This window comes from Podarcis melisellensis (genome assembly GCF_964234715.1).
Source record: "Podarcis melisellensis genome assembly, chromosome: 2".
Lineage (NCBI taxonomy): Eukaryota > Metazoa > Chordata > Lepidosauria > Squamata > Lacertidae > Podarcis > Podarcis melisellensis.
Window position 1 is genome coordinate 53,843,430 of NC_138529.1, and position 14,713 is coordinate 53,858,142.

General features: G+C 41.3%; 1 protein-coding gene across 10 annotated transcripts in view; it reads right to left on the minus strand.

Annotated features, from left to right (window-relative positions):
* Nucleotides 1-14,713, minus strand: part of ARHGAP26 (Rho GTPase activating protein 26) — a 207,111-nt gene that overhangs the window by 79,322 nt on the left and 113,076 nt on the right. For all 10 annotated transcript variants that reach the window (XM_081900796.1, XM_081900801.1, XM_081900802.1 and 7 more), the window contains 4 exons: nt 13,220-13,285; nt 12,373-12,447; nt 2,684-2,768; nt 134-192 (listed from right to left, as the gene is read on the minus strand). In XM_081900796.1, the coding sequence (XP_081756922.1) occupies nt 134-192; nt 2,684-2,768; nt 12,373-12,447; nt 13,220-13,285 (285 nt within the window). The remainder of the gene's footprint in view (nt 1-133; nt 193-2,683; nt 2,769-12,372; nt 12,448-13,219; nt 13,286-14,713) is intronic.

Genomic DNA, 14,713 nt, shown 5'->3' on the forward strand with positions numbered 1-14,713 from the left:
AAGCAAGCTCATGGCAGGCATGCTCTCTTGCACCACAGTGCTATTCTTATCTGCAAATCTTACTTTACAAGCTGATGTGCCTCCCCTCAAAAAAAAAAAAAAAAAAATTGTCTCCTTCTGACAAAAGACTTACTTGCTGCTTTGATGAAGCTTCTTTGAAACTGATACATCATGAGCGGTCCAGGGAGCATTCTAGGATACGGAGTGGAACATAGACAAATCACAGCAACAGAACACAAAACAAAATGGCTTGATATGCAGTTGGGAGCATGCCATCCCCGTAAATTCATTCTTAATCATTTATTGATTATTCAATTATTTGATTTCTATACCACTTAATATATTTCTTTTTACTCTCTAAGCGGTGTACAGAATTGGAGCAACACAGACAACTTAAACAAAATTTTACAAAAATACTGAGTTACATAAATACAAAGATACTAATATATATAAATCAGTATCAATTCATTATTTTTTCTGACACAACTTCCCTCTCAATCTCCAGGTTCTCACTTAGGGTCCAACAAACTCTCAGCTCACCCACAAAAGTCTAAAACTGAGTTCCTGGAAGCAGTGGACAGCACCCTAGTCTCTCACTCTAGACTTCCATTTTATGGGCAGGTCTAAGGTGGGTGGTGCTTCTTCAGGCTGCCCACAACTGAGTCCCATTCAGCAGCACTCTCCACACCCAGTTCTAGGTGCAGCAAGTTTGTTGAGTTTCCCGGGGATCCAAAGAATGGGGGAAGGTCCCTCCTCTCTACTCACATCTTTTTCGTCACCCTCTGTCCCTCCTCTTTCACCAACTGCTTTTATAATCAATACAACTGAACATTGCCAGCTGTATTCAGAAATAAAAATAATAAATAGGGAGGGGAAGGGGGGGAAAGCTTTTATTCCTTTCTCTCCTAAAACCAAGCAACATTTCAGCATTAACAGATTGGGCATCATGCCATAATTAAGATATTTGGATATTTTAATACACACACTGCAAATACTGCAAAATGCAGTAAAAATACAATAACCCCAAAGGCAATGTGATTATCTTTGTCCATTTTCTTATCTTTGTCCATTTTGATACTTAAAGCTTTGGTTGGTCAGCTACCGACAAGACAAGCATGAAGCAGACCAACACTGAAGAACTGAGAGCAGACAGGATCAGCTGTGTAACTACCAGTGAAAGGGCGTTTTTGGAGGTGGTGATCCAAGTACTGAATAGCCCTCCCAGGGAGGTTCACATGCCCCCAACACTATGATCCTCCACCTATGGGTGTTTTAATCACCCAGACCTTTTAAACAATATAAATTTCACAATATGAGCCTCTCCTGATGGGAGAAAGGGGATGATGAGATATGAATACCGCCCCAGAGTCTGGAAATCTTCTCTGCCCTTCTCTCCTAAAGTTCAGTAACACCTTCAGTTAGGAATACACAGTGCTTGCTACCAACAAACGAATAGCTCTGTGTGGAGTAGGATCTAATCCTGTACACTGGATAGATAACAGCAGCTCTAGAAAGACCTATCAAAATGTATAGCGGTGGAAGGAAAGATAGATAGAAACTGGTGCTGAGATTGGATATCCCTCATCATGTTTGTGATTTATGACCTGCTGCCAAATAAATTCTCACATTATCTTTATTGCCGCATGATTAATAGTAATGAATTTCATTTGTTTTGAGAAAGTGCCAAAGGAAATAGTGTATGTCTGGCATAATGTCGCCCTCCGCAGCTCCCTGAATTTCCTGGACAGGCGCGCCACTAAATGACATTAGCCACTCCTGCTTCATCGGCAAGCCAAGTTTTAGAGCAATGCTATTCATATATTTTAAAATATAGCCACATGGAGAACTCAGTGCTGAAATGTCAAGTGAGGTTTACATCTGCTAGGAAACACTGAAAATAAGATGGGTCAGGGTTATTTTCCGACAGTGAAACGTCATAGTATGCTCGGGAATAGCATGGCCAGAAATGCAGAGTGACTGGGTAAATCGTGGCAGAGTCTGTCAAGACTTACAGAGATGTACCACAGTGAGCTTCTGCAACATATTCTATACAAGATTCTGCATAGTAATGATTAAGTGTTAAAGTACTTCTTTTACCAGGTAGCACCAAAAGACATGTGAACTGGTTAATGCCAATGCTACCTGAGTGAGTAGGATGTGCAGGGCCAGATCAGGGATAGCTGCGAAAGGGCTGCTTAACTTTTCTCATGTCCACAGTTCCTGCCTCAGGTGTCCTCTCCAAAATAAATAGTATTTTCCCTGAAGCCAGGCTTCTTCTGGTATTTATGAGATAGCCCACCGCATTTGCAGGGGAGAACTGGGCGGTTGGGAAAATGTTTGGGGAAATGCTGCAGCAGAAGACCTTGGGCTTGATCCCTGGCATCTCCATGCAGGTCTGTCAGAAACCCTGGCAAGCTGCAGCCAGCTGTAGAAAATACTGAACTAGATGGATCAAATTATGTGACTTGTCATAAGGTAGCCACCAGCATTAGGAGGGAATTGCAGGGTTGGGAGTTCTACTCTACTCAGATCGTGGCACAAGCATCTAAGGAGGGAATCAGCCAGGGAAGCAAATCCTGAGCAGGGAGACTAAGGGCTCCTACTCATGGAAAGTGAAAAAGATAAAGTCAAGCAGGAGATCGGTATGGATGTGTGGAAGCCACCAGAAAACTACCACACTCACCTTAAGTATGTTTTCAGTGCACTGGTGATTGTTTTAATCTCCCACTCAGCACAGATGTCATCTTCTGTTTCGGCGGTTTTGGGATCTAAGGAGAGAGAAATGGAAAGGTAGGAAAAACAACAACATTCATTATCCACCATAGACTTAACCTGATTTTCTGCACTGCCCACACAGTCTTCCTGCTGCAACTTCACAATAGGACAGTGCTGCTCTGCTGCCCCTAGGAGCAAACAGATGCAATTGAAAGGACGTCAATGGTTACCATGCAAAGTCTTTGCAGGATGAGAGGCAGGGGTGGACTGATTTGATTTTTTCCTCATGTGTCTGGACATTGTCCATGAAAGATACTGGGCAAGAGGGGATCATGAATCTCTTCTTGAAGAGGCTGATAAAACCACAGTATGTCATTGCCAAATGAGCAAAATCACCTCTATCTGGCATCAATGGTTTGCAGACACTCAGCAACAAGGGGAAGTGTTGCCATCAGTTTGAGGATGAGAATCACAAAAATGTAGAGTTGGAAGGCACCCCAGAGGTCATCTAATCCAACCCCTGAAATGCTGGAATCTCAACAAGCGGTTCCCCATCCAATTTGAAACTATATCGGACCCTGCTAACTTTACAAATGTGCAAGCAGTTTTATTGCTGCACCAGAAAAGCAGGAGCAACATCATTTTGGGTGTGCAACATGCATATAATTTATATGTGCGCCACACATCCAAATTAAGGGCTTGTAAAACTTAACACAGAGATAATAAATCACATAAGTGGAATCAGACAGTCACTTTTGTGAAAATCCTACTGCCCTACCTCTCAATAAATAGGATGCAGTGCAATACCAAATATGGGTAAACAAAGAAAACCCTGACCAGTGCCTTGGTCCTTGGAATGGTGAGGTTTATGCCATGAAAATCCATATCTGATACACCAGCCTTCCCTAGCATGCTGCCCCAAACCCCAGTGTTGGTGGACTACAACTCTCATCATCCCAGACCACTGGCCATGATAACTGGGGCTCAAAGCATATAGAGTTCAAAAACATATGGAGGGCACCAAACTAGGGAAGGCTGAATACAACCAGCATATGCACAGATATAGAAAGAGGTGTGTGGTTACAGGTTACAGGGACTACACATGATTCAAGATTTTTTAGAACTCATTTTAGGCAGACAATGCATTTAAGCCATATTGTGGTCTAATGAAAACATTTACCAGGCAATAAAGGGGCATGCATATAAATAATTGTTGAGTAGCGTAGATATGGATACAGATTTTGGTTAAAATGACTGCCCATAGCTGCTGGAAGCAAATGAAGCACTGTGCTTGGGGGATTACACTGCAGTAGTAGCAAAGAGTGCTCATCATGCCTCCGGCTTGATGGTCCAGCAGCCCCCACTGGCAGGGAATCCCTGGGAGCTGAGAGTGTGAAATACAAGCTCACTCTCCACATATGCCCTGCCTGTCATAACGGCAGGCATTTTTTTCTACTAATAATTATAGGTAGCATGCCTGCACTGTGTCGACTTATGTGAAACAGCTTGTGGGTGACTCACTTCTGGCAGACTGGCATGTGTACTTGTATGCTTGCCCAGGGCAGAAACCACGCTAGACTCATCCTTGCAAAAATAAAAATAAAAAACAAAGATAGACATACACACACTCTCTATAGCCACTAAATCCAGCAGCTACATTTTGTTTGGATTGCAAAGGAGAAAATGAAGTTCTCACACAGTGCCGTATAATGGGACTTTGGCACAGCAGTGTGTCAGCAAATTATCCGCTGAGCTGCTTGACCCGGTAGACCTTAAGCTCACAACTTCAGAAACCTTTCGCCAGATAAGCACTCGTGCCAGACTGACATTTGCTGCTAGAAGGCAAGGAAATTCTGCTCATGAGGTTCCCACTGGCTTGCAAAACAGAAACATCTGCAAAGAGCCTCAGGAGACCTGCTAAGTAGCGTTCAAGAGCAAGGAGGATTGAGGCCAAATGACTTTATCTTGGCCAGTCATGATGAAGTATACGCAAAGGAAGGAGAGAAATCATACATTTTAGTGGTGAATGGGCTTAAGAGGATAGTGGTAAGTGAATGCAGAGAGCTAAATACTTACCTAAATAAATTCAGCTAGCCTGTTTCAACTTATTGCACAACACACTCTAAAAAGCTGGAATGGGCTGGGCAGCTGTTGGCTTCTAGATGTCTAATTTAACTTTATTTTTCTTCTCCTTGCCTTTTGATGCCCTTGCATTCTGTGGTGTTCTTTCTTTTTGCCAGTTTATATCCTTGGAGCCTGTCCGTGGCTTCTTTATTTTTAAAGTTCTTCTCCACTCCAAAATCAGGTTAGCTCTTCCAACCATGAATGTGGAAAAGTTTAGGGGCAATGCCAAATCTCAGTTAAAAGTGCCAAAATTTCAGAGAAATCTAATTTCATAAGCTCCAAACACCTTCAAGGAAGTGTTGTGAACTAGAGGAGCCAAAACAGGGGAAGCTCTCTTAGAGACTTGCCATTTTGCCTGTAAGTCAGCTTTTCAGATTCACAAAACAGCCATATACAAGTAGAGGGAGAGAAAGAGAAATTACTCAAAGCTGCTGGAAAACACAACTATTTGTGTGTGTTTAAACCTATCCATTTAAAATAGATTTCTTCTTCTCGCTCCCAGTCTCAGGGAATCTCCTCAACAACCTCGTTTTCAGCACAGCCTGCCAGTCACCACACCTCAGAACAGATCTTCCCAACAGGCTCAGCACTTGGCTATTCTCATTCTCAAGCATTTCGGAAAACAAATAAAACCTGAAGTCATTGGGTGGATAGAAACTTAGTAAGAATTTCCTTACCCATGCTGGCTTTCATTGCCAACACAAACACTCATGCCATCACACAAATATATTCATTAAGGAACAAATCAGTGCTTTGACTGGGTAAACAAATATTAAGGCCAAAACTAGCATTATTTACGTGGTGTTTAATGGCACACACACACACAAAAATCAGAGAATCCTGTTTTAAAACCAAGGATTTCAAACCAACAAGAAATATACTTGGTCCAAGAAATTCATTTCACACTTTGTGCAATGTAATATAAAAATGGGAATGCAAGTTTCTGATTCAGTATCAGTTTATCTATTAGATAAGGAATTACAAAAGATCCTGAGCCTTGAAGCTACATACTAGAATCCACAGCAGTTGCATTATTTTATCTCTACCCTTTTTCTACACTCACCCTCCCCTCCAATCACTCTACGTTCTGAACCCAAACACCTCCTGGGTGGGTTGCTATGCCTTTCTGCCTTGCCCTTCTCAGTAATACATGTAACACAAAGCTGTCTTAAATCAGCAATTTGTCCATTGTGCCCAGTATGTTCTACTCTGATGGCAGTGGCTCTCCAGGGACAAGGCAGAGAAGGTCTTTTGCATCACCTGCTAACTCTCAATTGGAGTTACTAGGGATGGAACCTGGTACCTTTTACATGCAAAGCATGTGCTCTACCACCGAGCAATAGTCCTTACTCTCAATGGAAGCACACTGAAGTCTGCCGATCTTCTCTTTTGGCCCCAATGTTTTGCTGGGGGGCAGGGGAGAGGGAAGGTGCAAATCTATGTTGTGTTCCAAACATATGTGTGGGCTAGTCAGTTGCGTCCACATATTAGCTCAGCTCAGGTGTTGAATAAGCCTCACAAGCCAATGTTTAGCACCATGCTGTGGCTCTCAATTAAGTTATCTCTGTGTTATGGTTGTAACCACACATACACCATCTTTAGGGAGTAGTTAGATTATTGGCTTGGGTAGGAAAGACATAGGATAAACTCCCCATGCAGTTATAAAGCTACAGATTGAATTCCCTTCTCTTCTCCGCCTTGCAAATGTGCATTGATTCTATTTTTTATTTTCTTTTTGAAATGCTGTTCAGTTTCTCTTGCACATGCACTTCCCCTTGGTTCTTCTCCTTTGGACTCATGCCTGAACCTCTATTTGCTATTTATCTGATTTTCTTAAATAAAAATTCTCACCTCTCTTGCCTGATTTAGATGCTAAGTCTGGGCACAGGGACTATCTATATGACTCTGGCACAGTACTTTCCACACTGCCACAGCAGCTCTGCCAATTGAAGGCATAGACTTCATTGCCATAAGTACCCATTACTGTTAAAGCACCAATGTTGCCAAAATTCTGTAAGGCACAGAAATGAACTTCAAAGGCTTGATTATGTTGGTCTCAAAGGTGAAAATAAATTTAATAGCCCTTGCATATTACTCCATCTGGAATTAAAATCAACCTGGAGAAGACTTCCTGGCTTACCTATTTTGAAAGACTGTGACTGGAAAAACTACAGCTGGAGGGCAATAAAATCCACTCCATCCCAGGGTATTCCTTTTACCCCAAGGGTCCTCTACAGGAGGTGGGTTTTTGCTCCCCAGCTATGGTTTTCAGAGTGTAGCCTAAGAAGCAGCCCCTATGCAAAAGAAATTAGAGTATTATCTGTATCCATTTGCACAGGAGCATGCATTTTGAGGCTGCATCCACAAAAAATGATGCTGGGAGACAGGAGTCATTTTTCCAGCCTCAGATGGGCTTGGAACTCATCTGAGTTAAGTAAACAGTAATTGGATTCCCTCCACCAAGTTTCCAAAACTAAAGGCCATATCTCTTGTGGGGCAGCGCCAAGAGCCAGTCAACAGACTGCCCCCCCCCACAACCCAGTTTTATTTTTAAGCGCTTATGAGGACCAAGTACAAATGTTATTGAAAAAGTCACCATGAAAGAACAGGCATTCAGAGGTTCCATTAAAGAAGTTAGGAAAGAGTGGACAAACTACTGCAGAACCAAACCTTTGACCAAATCACAGAGACCTAAGTCTTTCAAATGAGCATGCATATTTTCCCTGATGATCCCCTCCTAGCTGTGCTGTGGTGAATGGCCACCTTCCAGCACTTCAGGCAGCAGAGAAACAGAAATGCCGCCTCGTCTAACTGGCACAAACACAGCCAGAGGGAATCCATAGCTTACAAATGTCTGCATAGCTGCAGCATGGAATAGCTTGAGTTTCCCTTTGAGGTTAACCTGAATAAGAAGCAATGATGGAGATCAATGGTGCACATTCACATGCATTAACCAATATTCTCAGATTTCCTTATTGTCCCTTTGATCAATTTCACATGGGTAATTTAAAGCACTTTTTAGTCATACTGGAATACATGTGTGAAAGACAGAAACAAAAGGCTTTAATGCCACCCCCCTTCTCTCTCTCTCTGTGTCCATGCAGAGAAGTGGATTTCCAATCACATACAGGCTTTCAGTGATTGTATCATTGTGAGCAGCTTGATTTAAAGTTCATTTTCAGTCATCCACTTGCCTTTCCTCCTCATAGTACATATTTCAGAATATCTTTTCCTCTCCTTCCCCCCCCCCCCACTTCACTCCTCTCCTCTCCCGTATATATGAGCATGCCTCTTTACAGAGATTGCTCTTTCCTTAATGGACATATCTCTTTGGTCACCATTAACAAGGATCATATTATAACAATTTTCAAAAAATGTGCTACAAGAGAGGGTTTGGGGACTGAAAAGAAACACTGCTAGTTCAGGCAATACAGCATAGGAGCAGAAATCACTATGATCCCTTGGTACTTGCTTCATTTCCTCCTCCAAACACTGACCACGTAAAAGGAGAATGCATATACTGTGGTACCTCAGTGGTACCTTACAAACGTTTCAGGTTACAGACTCTGCTAACCCAGAAATAGTACCTCGGGTTAAGAACTTCGCTTCAGGATGAGAACAGAAATCGCACGGTGGCAGCGGGAGGCCCCATTAGCTAAGGTGGTGCTTCAGGTTAAAAACAGTTTCAGGTTAAGAACGGACCTCCGGAACGAATTAAGTACTTAACCCAAGGTACCACTGTAAGTTGTGGGCTCTGGACCACAGACCAGAGCAGTTTAAAGGCTGTTCACTGTCTGGCACCAGGCTATATGGCAGTGCTGCTGCCAGGTTTTTGTTCCACACCATCCTTGATGAGCACCTTGACTGCTCATGTCCACCATTTGCCATGTCAGAGTGGAAACCTATGAATTTGAAGACAGTCACTTCACTAAGCAGGAGAACCACCAGAAGTGGCACTTAAAAGCAACAGAACAAAAATAGGTCTGGCTTCACAAACACTTCTAACAAGCTGCTATATACACCATATAGCATAAACCTTAATTTGTGCAGTCAGATAGGCTCTGGAAATGGCCATAACTCCCTGTTACTCATAAGGAGATCATGCTTTTACAGATCTGCAGCATTCATGCTATATTTTTAACTGCCCAAAATATATTGCATGATGAGTCCCCTGGTTCCCTATCACTTCATACAACTCTATGGAGAAAGTGAAAAGCATAGAGAAAACTATATTCTGAGAAAGCCTGGTGTGCCTGCTTCCCTGCTCATGCTACTGCCCTTCATTCTTACTCTTAACTCCCTGCATTCAACCTTGCTTCTCCTAAACAAAAAACTGAACCTACACAAAACACATTTTCTAAGCCACCTATTACGCTTCTCAGAAGGTACCAGCCAATCCTAATGTTGTGGTTTCTTGGCTCACTAGTGGTTTATGGATTCCGATTTAGAATGTTGGCTTAACCATGATGGAGGTGAATACTGATTAAAACTGACCACAGAACACAATAAAATGTCTTCCACATGCACTAAGCTAAAAACAAGAGTTGTCTTTGTCCAGAGTAAAACTAACACTTGGTTTAAAAAAAAGGGGACACATTCATTGCCTTTATTCCTAAGCAAGACACAGTTATCTAAATAGTTGAAGAGCTGGACTTTCTAATTTAATTCATTATGTGGCTGGTAATGCAATTTTACATGTCAACTCAAAAGTCATTGAGTTCAGTGGGATTTACTCCCATGTAAGTGTGAACAGGATTTCAGCTTAAAACTTCTAAGCTACTGAAAGTCCATGGGAGGCTTCCTTTATAAGACTGTGTTCTGTTCTGCGGCACATTGACAGTCCTCATTCCATGGCAACACAACTGAAGGAACAGGTTCTTACGAGAATGAGCAGGATTATGACTCACTCCACATACTAAACAACTGTCCTTCAAGCATACACCTGGTGAAGATGGTTGTAGAAAGCATTGCTTTTGTTTAGTTCCTAGTAAAATTTTACAGACTAGGCATTGCACAAGGAAAGTCTCACAGGGAATAATAATTCTGCGTTTTGCAGCAGGGAAGCTGACACCAGCTTTCAAAATTGCACAGGATATCTGCAGCAAGCCCTCTCACAGCTGCTGCTCATGCAACACTATCCACAGAGGGCTCCAGGTTCAAGCAACATCAACTGTATAGTGCTTCCTGTTTAATACAGAAACGTCACTCCATAAACTCTTATGGCACTGTCACTTTCAATATTAGCCGTAGTTTGCTGAAACCTGATCCAGCTGCCATTTAAATTATATGTGAACCTGTCACGCTAACCACATCTGTTTCTAAATATAGGCCTGAAGTTGTGAATAAAAATCTGTCTCATTTGCTCCCAGATTCTGACGTGAACAGTGGGGAAACTTGAAGAGAAGGTGGGAAGTGAAGGGTCTCCATTCTGAAGATGCTGCTTATGCAAAACTTTGTTCACTGAATGGAACACATAGACAATTGGGTAGCCACTTTCCAGACCCCATAGTAATTATAGCACAGGTACACTGAAATGCAATACTGAACACAGGTAGCTGCTTTATTGCATGTCAGATCACTGAGCCTGTCTAGTCCAGTGTTATCTACTCCAGAGAAAGGCAAACCTCAGGCTTGTGGGATCTACTTTGTTAAGTTGTGGGGGGTTTTTACCAGAGCTCCAACTGTACTGGTTAGAACCAGGTGCAAAATATTGGTGGTGGTGTAGCAGGAGAAGGGGTCAGATGTAAAATGGCAGTTTTGGCATTATAGCCAATTGGCGATTTACTACAAGTAATCCAGAGATCTATCAATTTACCTTCTAGCCACTCCTGATCAACTCTGAGTGGTAGCAATTCCCTAGGGTCTCTTTTGTTCATGTTACTCACGTGACAATATCTTCCCACATCCATGTAATGACCCATTCCTGCCACTTCTGGCTCTTCAACATCTCCAGGGTCCTTTTTCTTCACTCTAAATCAGGGGTAGGCAACCTAAAGCCCATGGGCCAGATGCAGCCCAATCGCCTTCTCAATTCGGCCCGCAGATGGTCCGGGAATCAGCATGTTTTTACATGAGTAGAATGTGTCCTTTTATTTAAAATGCATCTCTGGGTTATTTGTGGGGCCTGCCTGGTGTTTTTACATGAGTAGAATGTGTGCTTTTATTTAAAATGCATCTCTGGGTTATTTGTCGGGCACAGGAATTCGTTCATTTCCCCCCCCCAAAAAAAAACATAGTCCGGCCCACCACATGGTCTGAGGGACGGTGGACCAGCCCATGGTTGAAAAAGGTTGCTGACACCTACTCTAAATGTACGCAATGCTAAAAACCATTGTCCATCATCTCAGACTCTTGCAAGGCCACTGAAACCTTCTATTTTCTATTTTCACATTTCCCACTCATCAGCAGATTCATGAGCCTCTGCTAAAGCAATCAGTATAATTTCCTAAACATCTGTATAGGATGTTGACACTGTCCATCAACTGAAGTTCTGAACCTTGCAACCTCTGATTTTTCCCCAGTGTAAAAGGAAGAACAATTATTTTGTGTCAAGTTATTGTGAAGTGACAGGCCAGTACTTTTTCTATTTCTCACTTTTAAAGCTTCTCTACTGACTGTATCTCCACCTACATCTTCCTTTATTTCCTCCTCTTGCCTTCTTCTCAGTTAAGGTTATCTGTTGTCAGGCTACTCTGCCTCCATCCTTGATGCTTTGCTATATATCTCAAACTCCTTATCTCCATCATTCCTTCTCAATACCTCCTTTGCAAAGCTTTTCTTCTCTGGACCTCCACAATCAACATTACCTAAAACAGTCAGTAAGCCTTCAGTTTTAAAGAGCCATTGGTCTTAACAAATATACAGACATAATCCAGTTGAGAGATACATTTTATCATAGGTGATTCTCAGCACACATTTCGGATGATAAAAATTTTGTCTAATGTGCTGGGCTGCTAGGGCAAACATATTAACCTTATATGGCCGAACCCAGGCAGGTCCAAATCAGTACTTGGATGGGTGACCACCTGGAAACCACATTTATGCTGCTTTGGGTCCCAGGGTAGAAGAAAGGCAGGATATAAATGTAAGAATTTTGCTAGATTTTTGTAAGGCTTGAAATAGAAAGAGGGCGGTTTCAATACAAACAACACAATACAGCAATACACAACACAAACACAGTTAAGCACAAGATGAGGAAGGAAACATGGAAAAGGAAATACTAAATCCAGAAGCCTGAGAACATGCATAGTTCTCATTCAGGAATAAATACTAAAAGGGATCCAAAGGTTTGATTTGGGGAGACAGAGAGATATGTAAACTTAAGCAGAAACTGTAATGATTCATTTACAAGTTAAAGATTTACATGATTTCTATGACTGAAAATTCTACTCCAGTGAGGATTTGACACGATATTTTTAAAAAAAAACACCATTTCTTTTCACAGCAGATGGTCTCAGTTCCTCATTAAAAGCATCTACCATCACGCTGGTGTCAAAGAAAAATAGCAAACTGCTTTCTTCAAAATGTACTTACCCATTAAAATACTCAATAGCTTTTGAACTCTGGAGTTGACACCAACCACTCTATAGAGACCTTGCTCATGGATCCCTAAGAGGGAGAACATATTTTATTTAAATAAAATGGTAAAAATAAATTTAATGTTTATTTTAAAATAATGTATCTCCAATAGTAACATGAATTAAATTGCCCTCACAGCTCCACAATCACTTTCAAGACTGCTTATTGGGGGAGAGCGATAGTTCATAGAGTTCTCCACCCCTTTAATGTATAGGTTTTCTACACAGGGTAGAAGTTCTGCATTCCAGCAGAGTGTTTCAAGAAGAATTTAGTCTCTCATATCAGTCAGCAGCAGGAGAATGTGAAGAATGGGGCACGTCCCATCAAGTTAAAATCTAATGGGGGTGAGGCGTGATCTCACGCACCCACAATCGTATAAGGGGCATCTCAACTTATTTAATAGTCACAAGTTTGGTTACATAGCTGAATAATAAAGATTCAAAGAATAGGTATTTCCTATTTAACATATTCATTTAATCAAGACCAATGCTGTTAAGACAATTTTTGTTAAACACATCAGATACCTGTGTTACTACCTCGGTATCAAATATGAATGTGGTATACAACTCTGGTAGCAGCAGATCAGAAAACTTAATAAAGATACATGTATATAAGTAGGTTCTGGATCCTAGCAAGATACAAACAATCATGAAAATGTGTATGTAAAATAGGCCACTGTCAAAACTGAGCAAGCTAAGGATGGAGAGAAATCTAAGAAAGGCGACTTCTTTATACAAGTGCTAGTTCTGTTTGGGAACAGGACTTCAAACTATAAAGAAGAATATCTGGTGGTCCCCATTACCTCTTGTTTCAACAGCATGAATGCATTTCTTGACAATACTGAAGCCCATAATATCCAACTGGGCAGCTGAAATGAGAGAAAACAACTAAGAATATACAAGGTCATAAAATGGAAATAAAATACCAATGTTCTCAATAAAATATAAAGTCAGGTTTAAAGTGGATCCTAACATTCCATCAACATGTTCTTTTAAAATCTGGAAAAGGTAAAGGCTCAGTCAAATGTTTCTGTTGTGCTTGCAACCAAAAAGTTCCTTCTCAACACCTGTAAGATTATGGGGCTGTTTCCAATATGCATGTTGATCACTTAAAGACAGCAATATTAGGTAATCACTAGCACACATGAACATCAAATACCACTTACAGAACTTTCATATCATCTCATACCACCTAAAACATTATGATATGCTGAATAACTGTGTGACAAAATATCAAGTAGAATTTGCACTTCAGGAAATTTGTTTCCCAGGGTCCGATACTTTCAGGCCCATCGTTGACATTGGTATTAAGTAACCAGATACTTAAAAAAGACTCAAAAAAGACATAAATGATTCTCATGGAGCCCAGTAACCATGCTTCATAATAAGTAAAACATGTAGTAGGACATGGAAAACACAAGCAGACATTGTACAGTATTCAGGAGAGAAGCGAAAAGGGGATCTGGGTGGGAAAGTTTGCATTAAATCATAGTTAAACATTAACATGTCGTGCTAACCAGGCCAGTGATTATGGATGGTTCTACAAACTAGACTGGCTCCTTCAAGAAATTCCCATGTATCCCCTGCTGCGTAAACATATTGAGGCTATTTACTTCCCTGTAAGGACACCAGATACACAGCTGGAGCTCTCTCTCTGTCATTTTCAAAACAAAAACTCCCACAGCTGATAAACAAACCACTTTTAAAACTGTAGCTGGTCTTTATGAACAGTTGGAATACAAGGTAGAAAGACAACAGACAATCTTCTGTACTACTTTCATTTATATAATTAATATATGTTGTTTAGGAAGTTTTTTCTTTTCATTATTACTACAATGAGAATTGGTTGTTCTCTGTCTCTCTCCACCCTCCCAAATAAATCACTGTTTAAATTATTTAGGGGATTTTTAAGTGTATTTTTGTTGTTCCTTTTATGTTGAATTTTATTGTATGGCTTCGGGCACCAATCCCATTGGCAAACCAATTCTTGTGTTACAAGGATTTCTGCAAACAAGACAAGAAGGCTGGCAGCATCAACCCCGCCACAGTGGAATCCCTTGCAGATGAAAGGAGGGCCTGGAGACAGATTTTTCCAGGGTGACGGAAGCCTACAGCTTGGGGTGGGGGAATAAAAATGAACAAATCCAGAATTAGCAGCCAGTGACTAACAAGGGAGATCACAATGGTATGTCTTTCCGAAGGTAAGCACATTTAATATTATGTGCCAAATTACTGGTAAACAAAGGCTGCTCAAATCATAACAGGCAAGGCAAAGCATGGTCTGTCAGGACCCCGGA